The sequence below is a fragment of the Cololabis saira genome, chromosome 19, assembly GCF_033807715.1.
Source record: "Cololabis saira isolate AMF1-May2022 chromosome 19, fColSai1.1, whole genome shotgun sequence".
NCBI classification, from domain to species: domain Eukaryota; kingdom Metazoa; phylum Chordata; class Actinopteri; order Beloniformes; family Belonidae; genus Cololabis; species Cololabis saira.
Window position 1 is genome coordinate 20,065,539 of NC_084605.1, and position 14,452 is coordinate 20,079,990.

Below are 14,452 nucleotides of genomic sequence, written 5' to 3' on the forward strand. Positions count from 1 at the left end.
CCGAGTTCAGTTCTCACGTCACTGTGGGGCGATTTAACCGTGCAGCGATCCAGAGGACAACGCCGACGCTGTGAAAGGAGAATAATCTCGTCTCTCTCCTGCTTCACCTCCTCCCCTCACTTGCCATGAAATCCCTCAGATGTGGCCATGTACAGTGTAGGATGTAATGTTCCACTGAGTGTTTTGTGTTTGTTTGTTTAAAAAAAAATAATGACAATGAGTGTCTTAGTTTTTTGGGGTTTTTTTAGATTTTTTTGGGCTCTAGTGGCCCTTTATTGAAGTAGCAGACAGGAAGGGGGTAGAGAGAGAGAATGGGGATGATATGCAGCAAAGTTACACAGGCCGGGATTCGAACCTGCGACCACTGCAGGAGGACTGTAGCCTCAGTACATGAGCCGCTGCTTAAAGCACTAAACCAGTGGTCCCCAACCTTTTCTGTACCGCGGACCGGTTTAATGTCTGACAATATTTTCACGGCCCAATCTAAAGGTGTAGCTGATAAAAACTAAATAAAATGACAAGATCGGCACTAAAAACTGTGGTATTTTCGCTATAGTAATAATAACAATAATGAATAATTAAATAATAAATAATTTGAAAAAATAAATGAAATAATGGAAATTGTAAATTACCTTTAATATGAGTATTTCTATAAATTTGTTTTTATGTTTGTTTTCTTATTAACGTTATTTAAAGCCAGGCTTTTATTTTATTCGTGATATTTAGTGCTTTTATTTTGAAGGCGTCTCGCCGAGACCGCGTAAACATCCGGCGCTTCGGACTTTAACAGTAAAAGTTTAACGGCAGTAGAAAGTGTGTCTGAAAGACTAAACTAGTGTCTTGAATGCTAAAGTGGAGCCTTACTGACACAAAAAGCACCTTCTGATAAGGATTTGTGCAAATTTTATGCCGTATTTATGTCCAGCTTGAGTTTGGTCGCTCATGTATTGTGTTAACGGTAGCTTTATTGCTGACTGAGCGAGCAGCTGTGTCGGTCTGTATAAATGAAAAATAAATTAAACTTATATGAATGTAGGAAGACTAACTTTATTTTATTCCTCTATTGCTCTTACGGTGTGTTTGCAGTGTATTTACATCCAAGAAATAAAAACATTGTGAACCATCAGTTTGAGAGTCATCCATCATCAGTCGGGGCTACAGAAATTATTTTTTCCTTCTGTGCGGCCCGGTACCAAATGACCCACGCCCGGTACCGGGCCGCGGCCCGGGGGTTGGAGACCACTGCACTACGCCACTACGCCACTACACAAAACAAGTGACTGTGAAGGAGCATCTCTGCACCACGGACATTGACTTTCTTCTGCCTTATCTACCAGAAGAGCTCACCTGCACAACCGGCAGATGCTGCATATGATGTCATCACCATATTTGTTACCTGCTGACAAAAACACTACACAACTCCCTCACACTCCATTTCTGACATCACCCCCTCTGTTGCTAACAAGCCCTGCGAGCTGCCCTTCAACAATCTTCTCACAGAAGATCATCTTCCACCTGCATTGTCTGAAATCACAGTGGATGTTGGAGGCCAGAACACGGTCCTCCATCTGATCCAATCAGCGCTACAAGCTCATCTGTCCCATCTCCCGACCAACTCAAACTCAAACACGATGATCAATGATGAAAACAAATGATGTTGATGATAAATCTCAAGGAGATACAAAGAAAGGTTAATTCTAGGCTGATGGCAGAGGTTCCCTTGTTCCTGTAGTTAATGTGGTATTATTCAGCTCAACGTCTCCATAAGAGTCTTCACTGGAGCAACGAGGACCCTGCGTTGAAGTGGTCTACCTGCTTGTCCTGCTCAGCTGCAGTCAGGACGTTCTCCAGGTCGTCCAGGTGTCTCCTCAGGCTGCTGCACTCTACCTCCAGCCTGTCCCTGTGGACGACCAGCTGGGCCGAGCAGGCCTCCTCCTCCTCCAAGCGGCCGGAGAGGCCCGACAGCTGTCGCTCCAGCTCACAGCGGGCCTCCTCCAGGTGGACGCAGCGCTGGACGGACGCCTGGGAGCTTTCCTGCTCCTGCAGGTTGACAGATATACAGAGTTTTTCCTCTTTTGTCGTTCTCCAGTTTACCACAACTATCGCGTAGCTTTATGCTCCTTAAGTCTAATCTTCAAATCAATGATTTTCAAAATAAAATGCAAAGAAGCCACTTCAGAGAGTAGTCAGTTTTAGACTTCAAAGAAAGAAGATAAACACCATCAAAGGTAAGAGTATTAAGGCCAGGCAGGAGAAAAATAAAAATAATATTTTAGAAGAGGAAGATTTTTTTTTCATTACGCACTTCGAGAAAAAAGTCGAAATGTCGAGATTAATGTTGAAGTACAATTTAGAGAAAAAAGTCGAAATGTTGAGAAAAAAGTCAAAATTTCAACTTTATTCTTGAAATTGTATTTCAACTTTAATCTCGGCATTTCAACTTTTTTCACGAAATTGTATTTCAAAATTAATCTCAACATTCACATCTTTGGTACTTTTTTTCTCAAAGTGCACGATAAAAAAAAAATCTTCCCCTCTCAAGTATTTTTTCTCCTTCATGGCCCTAATACTCTTCCGTATAAGAGAAATTGCACAATTGGTAAAAGGATAAGGCAGTCAGGGGTAAAAGACGACCAGCTCATACGGAGAAGTTCTTACCCCAGATCACGGTACAAGATGAAACTTATCTCCCACAAGTCAAAAGGAGCCTGGTCTTTGTTCGTTTGTATTCATCAGAGCCACGAGGCGACACAATGACGGGCAGAACTGACCCGATGAGCCAGTTCTGCTAAAAACCAGATCACTGAGTCAGCTGCCACCCCTAACAGCAGTGAAAGGACCCGACTGAAGGAGCCGGCTCTGGTTACTGTTCCTCTCAGGGGCCAGTCATCGTGGGCAAGGCATTTGGAAGGAGCACATAGCAATACCCAAATATCTGGGCATTTGTGAACCAAGCAGGCGACCACATTTCCATCTGCATTCGTTTCTCTGAGAGCCTTCACTCCGACTTCTTTCCGTTGTAAAGTCCCTCACATTACTCTCTCTTGTGCTTTCTTGCACCTACGACACTTTCACCCAGTCGCTGCTGAGGGGGAATTAGCAGGTATGAATGGACTACAAGCCCATTCATCATGCAGACGACATGTGCACACAGTCATGTCTGCACACATCCTCGTGCACACGAGCTGGAAGCTAAAACACAAACGCATCGGAAAAAATACCTCTCAGGGTACAAGTTCAATATTTATACTAGTAAAACCTTCTTTTCTCTTATACACTGATAACTGAGGCTCTTTACTGCTCAGCTGAGGCATGTGTGCACTTGTATACTTAAATACTCAGCTTTAAAGGGGACCTATTATGGCATCTAATACCTATTTTAAACAGGCCTTGAATGTCTTAAAAACAAGCTTTTGATTGTTTTTGCTAAATAAATTAGAAATTCAGCCTCTGAGCCATGTCTTTATCTTCCCATTCTCTAACCTCATTATCTATGCAGGATTCTGACTGGGCGGGGCTATGATAATGAGGCACTGTGCTGATTGGCTGCCTGAATGACGCGATACACCGCTACGAAAAAATGGCGGAAGCTCCGGCCGGCGGAGTTAGTTGTGGGCGTGGTTTCACACATCGGAGGCCAACCTATGTAAATCGCATTTTCGTTACGTAACGACGGGAGCAGAATCTGAACGGCTCGTAGATCCACATCACACTGGATGGCTCATCCGGGCAGCTGTACAGACAATGCAGAATTTGGTTGCTTTCCTCCTTCTTTGAGTTGGCAGGCTGAGGGGAGACCACTTTATATATGTTAAAGCAAGAGAAAACGTGTTTTTCATAATAGCTCCCCTTTAAGCAACATTGAGGAGTTTGTATCAGTTTTAATTTCATTTGAATGAACGTTTGATTATTGATGTCGTGGTCTTCTGTCTCTGCTTTTTTTTTTTTTTAAAAAGCCCTATTTCAAGAGAATTAGGAGACGATTTTAGACTATTCTGCTAATTTGAAGATCTCTAGCAAATAAATGAATAAATGAGTAAATCTGACCCCACTGGCAAGGATATATTTGCTTTAAATATGACAACTTTAACCAGATTCATGGAATATTAGGCTCATTTCTAGACGGGTTGTTTAAGCAGGTTCTTGAAGAGTACTTTTGAGGACTCTTTTTCATTGAACTGGGCGGTACCATGTTGTAAATAGGCAGAACGAAGAGACCTGGAAGCTGGTTAGACCACACCCACCTTAGTTCAGTTGCTATCGTGGCTATTTTAGCTTTGCTGGCTAAGCTTAGAAAATACTATGGTGTTAAATAATATTTTTCATTCATTCTGATCAAATCTGACTGAAAAAAAGTCCTAATTTCGAATGTTGCTATGGAAACAACATCAGTAACAAGTGCCGCCAGGGCCGAATCGAGAGCTAATTTTAATTGAAGTTTAACTTGGAGGGACTGATCAGATGCTCTCAACTTGATACTCAAAGTTCATGTGAAATAAAAGGTAATTGTTTAATAAAACACAAGACCTGGATGTCTTGAAGCTACAGCAAAAACATCACTTATCCAACGCGAATGCAGGGAGCTACATACGGATGTCGGAGTGTAATTTAAGAGACACTGCAGGTCCAGAGGTCTTTCTAGTATTATTTTCTTCCTCATTATCTTTTTAGTCCAGCGCGAAAAGGACATACAAGAAAGAGGAGAGAAAACAAGAGTAAAATCTGTTACGGAAACGCAACCAAACACACGCCCACCTACAGGGGACCCTCAGCAGAGTTAATTTCCCAACGGTGATGTTCTACAGCAGCAACAAAACATCCATCAGCACCTCTACACACCCCAACTCCTCAGCTTTGTCCTCTGTCCTGCGAGTCCACACTGCGTTACCAGCCGAATGAAGGTGAATAAAGGAGGATCAGCTAGTTTCATCTGTCAGACTCAACACATTCAGAGAGCTGGATAATTTCCCATCTCACACTCGTCACAGTCACCTGCAAGAACAGCTCTGCTACAGTCTTTCACTCGCAAACGCTTTTAAATATAATTTACATTTGGCTTCTTCATTTAGTTCAATGTGCACTTGTATCGTGGCTCCTACTTTTAAAATGTTTGATTAGAGAAAACACACACGCTTATTTCGCTTCCATAAGAACCCAGTCAACGTGAAAAAGACCTTTAACGCTTTAGAGGTGTTCACCCACAGCTGCTAGCCTGTCCTCCAGCGTGGTGCTGAACCCGTCCCAGTCCAGGTCCTCGGGTTCTGCTTCTGGCTCCGGTTCTGGCTCTGGTTCTGGCTCTGGTTCAGGCTCTGGTTCTGGTTCTGGTTCTGGCTCAGGGTCTGCCTGGTTCCCATTGGCCTCCTCCGAGTCATCAGAGAGGGAGTGGCATCGCCGACTTCGCCTCAGAGACATCGTTCCTCCAGCAGCAACACGGTCTGCAGGTGTTTGAATCCCACCTCTCCCCTCGTCCTCTGACGAACCTGCAGCTGCTCTGAAGATCCCCGGTGGATCTGAGCTCCCCCGATCTGTCAGCTCTCTCTTCCTCATTCACTTCTTTTTCACCTGCGTTTGGTTTTTCGTCGTGCTGCAGAAATCCAGACGTTCCTCCGCAGGTCAAACCGCTGGAAAGCCACTAAAAGTCTCCCCAGCGCAGCCTCTCCTGCCTTCCTGCCCCGCTACAGTCTCCTCCTCCAGGAACAGGTGGCGCTCCCCGCTCTGCCCTGGACGGTGGGGGGGGTTCAGGTGCGCAGGACGCCGGGTTGGAGGAAAAACCCCTCAGCTGTACCATCAAAGACGCGACACAGAGAAGACGGGAAGACAAGAGCAGCATTCCAGCGTGAGAAAGCCCTTTCTTCTCACGATTATAATGCACATGAATGTCTCGTGCACACGCCCACACAGGTCCCCCCACCACCACCACCACAAGGCCACGGCATTCATCTCAGCAAGAACAACAAGGCTCGTTGTGCTTCAGATCAAGTGTGCCTGGTTTTTTCTTGAAAGAATTCAGACGCTCGCAAATACCAAACTGAGCATTTCTCTCGTCGGCATTTGTGACGGTCACCAGACGAGACCGGGATCAATAATCCCTGGGAAAGCTTCAGTTCACACTAGAAAATATGGTTTCAGTCATCTCCTCAGGTCTGAGCTTAAAAGTCCAACAAGTTAATTTTTATTAAAAACTGTAAATCAACGAACTCCAAATCAACTGCCAGCCCTGTTAGGTACCGAAGCATCCACGTGTTCTTACAGTCCCAGGTCCAGATAGATGGGACGGTTGTGTCAGGAATAGGGTTGCCACCTTTCAGAAATAGAAATAAGGGACACCCTGATTTCAGCAGCGCAGGAGCCAAAAAAAAGCCCCTAAACTTCTAAACTGAATAAAAATGTGTTTATTTTATATGAAAAAACAAAATGCTTTGATTTAAAGTTTAAAGTGCTTTAATAGCATTGAACTTGCATGACTGTACAGACAGACAACCGTACTAGCAGCTGAAATATCCTCCTATGCTACTGTATGTCCACATCAGCCCAGATGTAATATAGCCTACAGGTGAAGAATATGGTGTGTAAAAGTTAATTTATTTCAATAATTCAACTAGAATATGGTGTAAAAGTTAATTTATTTCAATAATTCAACTAGAATATGGTGTAAAGGTTAATTTATTTCAATAATTCAACTAGAATATGGTGTAAAGGTTAATTTATTTCAATAATTCAACTAGAATATGGTGTAAAGGTTAATTTATTTCAATAATTCAACTAGAATATGGTGTAAAGGTTAATTTATTTCAATAATTCAACTAGAATATGGTGTAAAGGTTAATTTATTTCAATAATTCAACTAGAATATGGTGTAAAGGTTAATTTATTTCAATAATTCAACTAGAATATGGTGTAAAAGGTTAATTTATTTCAATAATTCAACCAGAATATGGTGTAAAAGTTACTTATTTCAATAATTCAACTAGAATTTGGTGTAAAGGTTAATTTATTTCAATAATTCAACTAGAATATGGTGTAAAAGTTAATGAAAATACGGTACAAATCGCGTCCCGTATTAGTTCAATACGGGACGCAACATTTTTTTCTCAAATAAAGGACAATTCCGTATTTTACGGGACGGGTGGCAACCCTAGTCAGGAAGGACATCTGAAGTGAAGCCGGTGACAATCTATATGTGGACAACGATGATCTGAAGTGACGACCCCTAAAAAGGTGAACAGGTAGCTTGAACGTGTTGGGCTTTCTCACTAGTATTTACTACATTTACTGAACATTTAACGATCGGGATCACCACACGACACCAGTTTAGTTGATTCCATTCACATCTTTGGTACCTGCTGATAAGCAAAGTGCTCAAGTCAAGGAAATACTGTGGCACACAAGTACGCAGGCATAAACATCCCATAATGCACGAAGCAGGCACAGCGAGACGCTGCTCCGTACCTGTTACAATGTTCTCACTTTGCTGGCTGCAACTAATCTTTTAAGGTAGATTGTTGCCATGCCGACCATACACAAGAGGACCTCATATGTCGTTCAATTCAAAATGCAATACTTTAATTAATCTCAAAGGAAAGATTGTATATAAAACAACATCTTTACTAATCCTGATAAAAGACGGATAAGTCACAGACGTGAGAGTTGGGATCTTGTGGAGTCAAAGTTTCTAGTTGCTAGCTCACACAAAATTAGTAAATTAAACTGTTCGATGACGACGGCGAAGTTGTAACTTTGGGTTGGGAGTCAGACGTCTGAGTCAGGATGTGACATCAGCGAAAGAGCGACTTTGACGGCGGCTTCTTGTTCATTTTATTCCACCAGCAATGGCAGCGCAAAAGCCTGTTTCACAACCCAGTCTCACATAAAAACGTACCCTGCCTACGTTGGTCCAAAGTGCAAAAACGTAGAGGGATTACAATAATAGCCCTTGAATTGTATAACTTTTACATTTTTCTGACTATTCATTTTGCGTCCAAGTCACGTGACTTTCAAGATTCTGGCCGTGACACCAAAAAACATGGCAGACATTTCTCACTTTTTAGTGAAACAAATCAATATTTTGAGTTAGTTTCTGCATAAAAATGCGTTTTGATTACATTTCTAGCGAGAAATATATATTTTACTTTCATAATATTCACTCAGTGAATGTACATAATCACTCGCTTGCTCGTTGTTGCAAAGTTTTTTCAGATCTCACCAGAATAATGTGAAATCGCAACGTCTTGGTTGCTGGACGGCAACCTCATCATTACATTATTATTATTTATATATTATTCTTTATTATAGTGGCTAAGCTATGAGTTTTTGACGCGCAAGTTACTGTTTGTACTGTCAGTTTGTAAAAGCATGTTTTTAACGCTGTTTTAACCAACCTGATCTCACAAAAATCCGTAAAATGCCCACGGCCTCTCACCACTATTTTCCGTGGCACCAACACGGAAATATATTGTACTATGCAAAGTCAATGGGATCCGTTGTCGTGATATATACACAGATTATTACATTATTATTATGTATGTATTATTCTTTATTATAGTGTCTAAGTTATGAGTTTTTGACGCGCAAGTTACTGTTTGTTACTGTCAGTTTGTAAAAGCATATTTTTAACGCTGTTTTAACAGTGTTTTAATGATTTTTGATGATTTTTAACAGTATTTTGACGGCGAGTATTTAACTGTGTTTTCTAGTATTTAACGTAAATTCGAGTATTTAACCATGTTGTTTGCTGTCGCCATGACGACGGAGGTGGCGTAAGTGATGTGAAATTATTATTTTTAGCAAAAACCACAAGCGTTTCCTACTTCTAACCAATCATAAGTGGTGCATTAACCTAACCAGACCTTAACCAGAGCGTCGTCCAGCCACAAAATATCATTTTTAATTGCATTTGAACCAGGAAGTGGAGACAGGCGATATTTAAATTCATTGTTTTAACCATTCTCCCATTTCGTCACCACAGGGAATTCCCTGGGCCTCTATGTTTTTGCACTTTGGACCAACGTAGGCAGGGTACGTTTTTATGTGAGACTGGGTTGTGTTTCATGATCCAACTCTGAGGTGCAGATGTTCATAAACCTGGTGGCTGAGGAGAGAATTAAAAAGGGATCTAGACGGGCGATAAGGAACGACAAGATCTACCAGGAGCTGTCACTTCATAGTTGCTCACGGCTACCAACGGACCTTTCAGCAGCGCCGAGACAAACTAAAAAAATATTTTAAATCGTTGCCACTTGAAGCTTCTCACTCTCATTTTTAACTTGATATCGAACACAAGCCACAGACCCAGCAGCACATATACCATCTCCTCCAGGTTCTACATCTTTAGTGTTGTTGTCTTCTTGGTTTTGATCCCATAATCAAATACGTCACAGCAGCTTCGCTCCAACCTCCTACTTCTGCTCCGGGTGCTGAATTGTTATGTAAAAGAAACCAGGCCGAGTTGAGTCGAGTCGAGCTGAGTAGGTACTAGTGTAAAAGTGCCATAAGGTGCCCTAAAAGCTTGACACACTCATGAAAACTATATCAAAATGTTCACAATCTGCAGATGGTGGCCAACGAGAACCTCAGCCCAGTTCCTGACCCAACAGCACGCAACAACTGAAATAAGATCAAGCTCGAGCTAAATGTAAAGCTTGTGATCAGAAGAGACAAGAATGGACACTCTGCTGACGCCAAAGACACATCCTGCCACAAGACTCCCAAGAATTCAAACCGTCCTCCGTCGCCAGCGCGGTCTGGATTCTGATACAGACTGGGACATCATAAAGATCATCTACTCCCACTCCTTTCAGACGCTCGACCAACCGGGAATCCCCCGGCGGCGTGTCCAGGCGGCACTCACGTACAACACCAACAACAATCTCATGTCACATAGACAGAGAGCCTGGAATTTACCTGGCAGCAGCCTTCCAACGTCCTCAAGACCAGGGGAGTGATGACACCGGAGGAAACGGGAGGTTGTGGGTTCAGCTGTCGGATGCTTGCAACCCGAGATACTCAACAAAGGGCCTGATTTACTAAAGGTTTGCGTGTGTAAAAACGTGTGCAAACTTGACAGCACCCGCAAACCAAAGTGCCAGCTGATCTACTAACGGCGTGCAAAGACGACTGCGTCTCTGAAATGCGCAAAATAGCACACGCTGTTCATTTAGTACTTTTGCCCTGATGAATAATCAATATGGGGCGTACCCACCAGAAATCACTAAATACTGGGAGGGGAAGATGCAAATTGGTCCATTTACCACGCGCAATGAGATTTACCAAGCCTGAAAGTTTTTGCGTGGATTGTGATTGCGTCTGTATTTAATACGTTCGAAAGGAAGGTGCTAATCTCCACATGCAAAAGGAGAAATATTTTATTTGAATGTTAAATCGAGTATTATTCAGCAAAAGGTTGCCACAGGAGGCACATTCATTTTTTTATTTGTGATAATAAATAAATCATGTGTTTTCATGGAGAAAAAAGTGTTTTTTATTGTGCGCCTGTTCTGCAGTTGTCATACCCCGGTCCGGTGTTGTGCCGTATTCAGCACCCCTGCCGTGAAAAGCACCCCCTCGTCTGACAAAAATGATATTCTCATTCCGTGTCATGTTCTGTTTAGCGTCCAGTTTTGTGTTAATGATTCATGTTTAAATGCGCTCATGGATTCCACAATAGTCATACTTTCCCACAATCACAGTCACAGATAACAAAAATCGGGTAAATGGTTATTGATGTCATTAATTAATAGCCTGCTTACTGTGTTGTCTTCCATAATATTTGTAAATATATATAATATAAACTCCTAAGTATGTGTTTGTGTGAGTGTGTATATATAAATACATGAAGTGTCAGTGTGTTGTTTTTTTTCTTGGTCTACTTATCATTGAATATGAGGGGGTGCTTTTCACGGCAGGGGTGCTGAATACGGCACAACAATTTGCCTCTTCCACTAATATCTCTAACTCCAACTCGTCAAATTTCATTTTACGCTTGCGACTATATCCTGCTTTCCATCCAGACTCTCCATGGCGCAAAGTTTGCGCCGCAAACCGTAAGACGCGCAACACCTCATTTAAATACTGCTGTTTTCACCTGTTATCAATTGCGCACGCAATCTTAGTTGATCACCCGCAAACCACACAACAACAGCACGCGCAAACTTTTTCAGTGCACACGCAATTTAGTACTCTTTATTTAGGATCTTAGTAAATCGGGCCCAAAGACTCCAAGTTGTTGCCATAGTTCCATATCAGGATGTACCAAATAAATCATCACAGAATGAAGTGAAATGGCAAGTATCAGCCCGGGTCTGCTGGTCAAATGCATCCTGACCAGCCGTTTGCATTCGCTTTCAGCTGGAAACGGGTCTGAAGCCCCTCCCACTCACAGCCATTCCAACCGGTACACAATCTACCAAACAAATCATGACAAAGCGTTTTTATGTGATGACTCACACATTACAATAGAATAGTGTTGGTACCGCCGCCTGGAAGTCAAAGTCAAGCGGAAACTTTAAACTTCTTAACATCGAGGAGGGTAAGAACCAGGATGGCTGGACAGGTTTAATTACCCAACTAGCAAGTGTGAACATGTGGATCCACTGAGCTCAAGGTCGTCTGAGCCGCCGGATCCGGAGTGGGATGGTGGTGGTGCCGGGCGGGCGAGTTCCTGCAGGACCTGGACTTACCACGGTCTCAGACGCAGGATATCATTTTGTTTTACATTAATGCAGCACGTGCAGTACTTGGACCGGCCACCAGGGGCTCCAGATGTGAGTCGATCCTCGTAAAAACAACTAATTTAGGAACTTTTTTGAAAAGGTCAATCTTTTTTTTAATTTCTAAGTACTTCATCAGTTCAAATTATATTATCCATATAGTTAGGGGTGTGGTGTTATGAGTCTAGATGGGCTGTTAGGATTCAAAACAACGAAGCTCCTGTTTTCAAACTCATCTGTGATTTAATGTCCAGATTTTCCATTATTTCTTTTTACCCATTTTCCTCCCAAAGGCCTCGGGTACCAGCGGCGTGAACGTGCATGGTCATCCATGTCCATGAGGTAGCTGAGCCCGACCCTCAAGAACCCTCAAGGACCAGTAATAACCAGGACAAAGTGAGTAACAATCAGCAACTCTGTAAAGTCAATCCTTGTTAGATCCAGGCAGCCACCAAAGTTTCACCAAAACTGAAAAAACTTTCAATAAAAGATGAATCTGTCAGCGGAGCACATAAGAAAAGGAACCTTCGCCACACCTCTAGGTATAATCCTGTGATATGTGAAATCTATCTAACATGTTTTATGATGGTTTCCTGATCCCAACTTCCGCTAAAGACTCCCTTCAACATGAATCTTTGCTGTCTAATTTACCTTTACATTTGTTTGCGCCCCCCTCCCCAAACATCACGTCCTTCCCCCCCTTCTTGCTTCCTCTCTCGGCAGCCTCATCCATCCGTCCCTGCAGCTCGCCTCAGGCTGCAGGATCTGCACAACCGGTCCAGAATGAAAGTTTTTCCACATGCGGCGCTGCGGCATCTGGGAACGCACATTTATTTCCCATTAGCAGTAATTGAGGGGTAAACCCGTGAACTTGATTCTGTTTATGTGTATCTGCACTAAACAGGGTCTGAAAAAGGGGACGTGCTTGAAAACGGCTCTGAGGGTTTAATCTTTCTGAGGCGATTGTTTAATCCCTTATTATCTAATTCTAGCATCCGTTTGTTTCTTGGCGTTTCAGAGCCGTAGGTGTGAACATCAGCGATCGTCGTTCGTCTTTCCTTAAAGGGGACCTATTATGGCATCTAATAACTATTTTAAACAGGCCTTGACTGTCTTAAAAACAAGCTTTTGATTGTTTTTGCTAAATAAATTCAACCTCTGAGCCATGTCTTTATCTTCCCAGTCTCTAACCTCATTATCTATACGGGATTCTGAGTGGGCGGGGCTATGATAATGAGGCACTGTTCTGATTGGCTGCCTGAATGACGCGATACACCGCTACGAAAAAATGGCGGAAGCTCCGGCCGGCGGAGTTAGTTGTGGGCGTGGTTTCACGCATCGGAGGCCAACCTTCGCCGTCTCAGCTTTCAAAACCGAGATGATGAGAAATATGAGAAAGACAAAGGCAGAGTGGCTCCACCAATACTCAATAAATATATATTCATGTATCACATAGCTCTGTGTTACTGTATTAAGGTTTGGGATATTGTATTATCAAAAATCTCTGTTTCATTTATAAACCCAATTATCCCACGATAACTCCCAAAAAACCTATTTCAGAAAGAAAATGACAAGAAGAGACGTTTTGATTTGCTGAATTCCTGGAGGCTTGCCAATGGGCGGGGCTAATGGCTCGTGAACGCGCCCAACACTTTAATCAACACTGTTCTTTCAACTCTTCCTGTAAATGACCACAACATCTCAAATCCAGGGCATGAAAGTGGTCTCACCGGTGATCGAGGACGGCCGTCTCCGCTCTGGTGAAACTGTCCTCATTTCCTGTGTTGGTGTAACACGATGGATTAGGTCGTCTTTCAGTGACTCGCCACGTGTTTTTCTGTCAGTTTCAGTGTCAACAGGTAAAGTTGTGGCGGAAGTTCAATCAAATACCAACTGATCAGGAAACTGAGACACTGAAGCAAAAACTGCCGCTCGATAGAAGACTTTTTCTTCAAAATTTGAACAGAAGACGACACTCAGATCCGTCCTTTACAGGGTAGATGTATTTTCTGTTTTGAAAACACCTCGTCCATTCCTCTGATGTGTCACGGCGCTAACCGGCTGAGTGCGAATGCCGTTTGATAAGCAACGCCCCTTGGATGGGGGGTCCTACGGCTGGTTATCAGACCCCACATCTTTTTAGGTGCAGGTCTGATCTGTCAGGCTCGTTGTTGACAGTAATATTCTACTACCAACTTCTTCTTCCTGGAAAGAATACATAAAAAAGTGGGAATCACGAGCTTCCAGGGAGCCAAGCCGCTGCTGCAAAGAGACACAACAGGTGTAGAGAAAGACAGAAAGAAACGCAGTAGTCTAGCAGAAATAAACTGCTCTTTATACACTTATTGAAAGTCAACCAAGAGAGGGGAGTTCGTCTCGCCGCTGCTTACCTAACGGGTCAGAAATGCATCAAGCTTGAATGATTAACAAGCTGGAATTTATCGTACCACGCATGAGAGACGTGCGAGAGGATCGTCAACCGTCAGCAGACGACGGGGGTAATGAGGAACAGGGCGAGTTTCCTCTGGAAAACTGGACGGCTTCCTCGCAGGCCATAACGGCACTAAACGGCTCTGACACGGGGTCACATTTCTCTCCGCAGTCAACTCAGGACGGCTCCACCGTATGAATTACTCCGGCTGCTGTGCCTCCTCTGCAGATTAACACCATTATTCACAGTTGGCCGGCCTAAGCGGCGGAGGACGGTGCGAGCCAGCGCACACCTGGTGATATCCAGCAAAAATAAA

At 43.1% G+C, this 14,452-nt stretch overlaps 1 protein-coding gene across 4 annotated transcripts in view; it reads right to left on the minus strand.

The window, feature by feature from the left end:
• Positions 1 to 14,452, minus strand: part of LOC133419875 (myosin-16) — an 83,064-nt gene that overhangs the window by 53,783 nt on the left and 14,829 nt on the right. For 2 of the 4 annotated variants that reach the window (XM_061709353.1, XM_061709352.1), the window contains exon 2: positions 1,813 to 2,040. The exons of 1 other annotated variant lie outside the window; for it this stretch is intronic. In XM_061709353.1, the coding sequence (XP_061565337.1) occupies positions 1,813 to 2,040 (228 nt within the window). Of the gene's footprint in view, positions 1 to 1,812; positions 2,041 to 5,202; positions 5,672 to 14,452 lie in introns of those variants that run through there. One more of the 4 variants, XM_061709351.1, reaches the window with a different exon arrangement.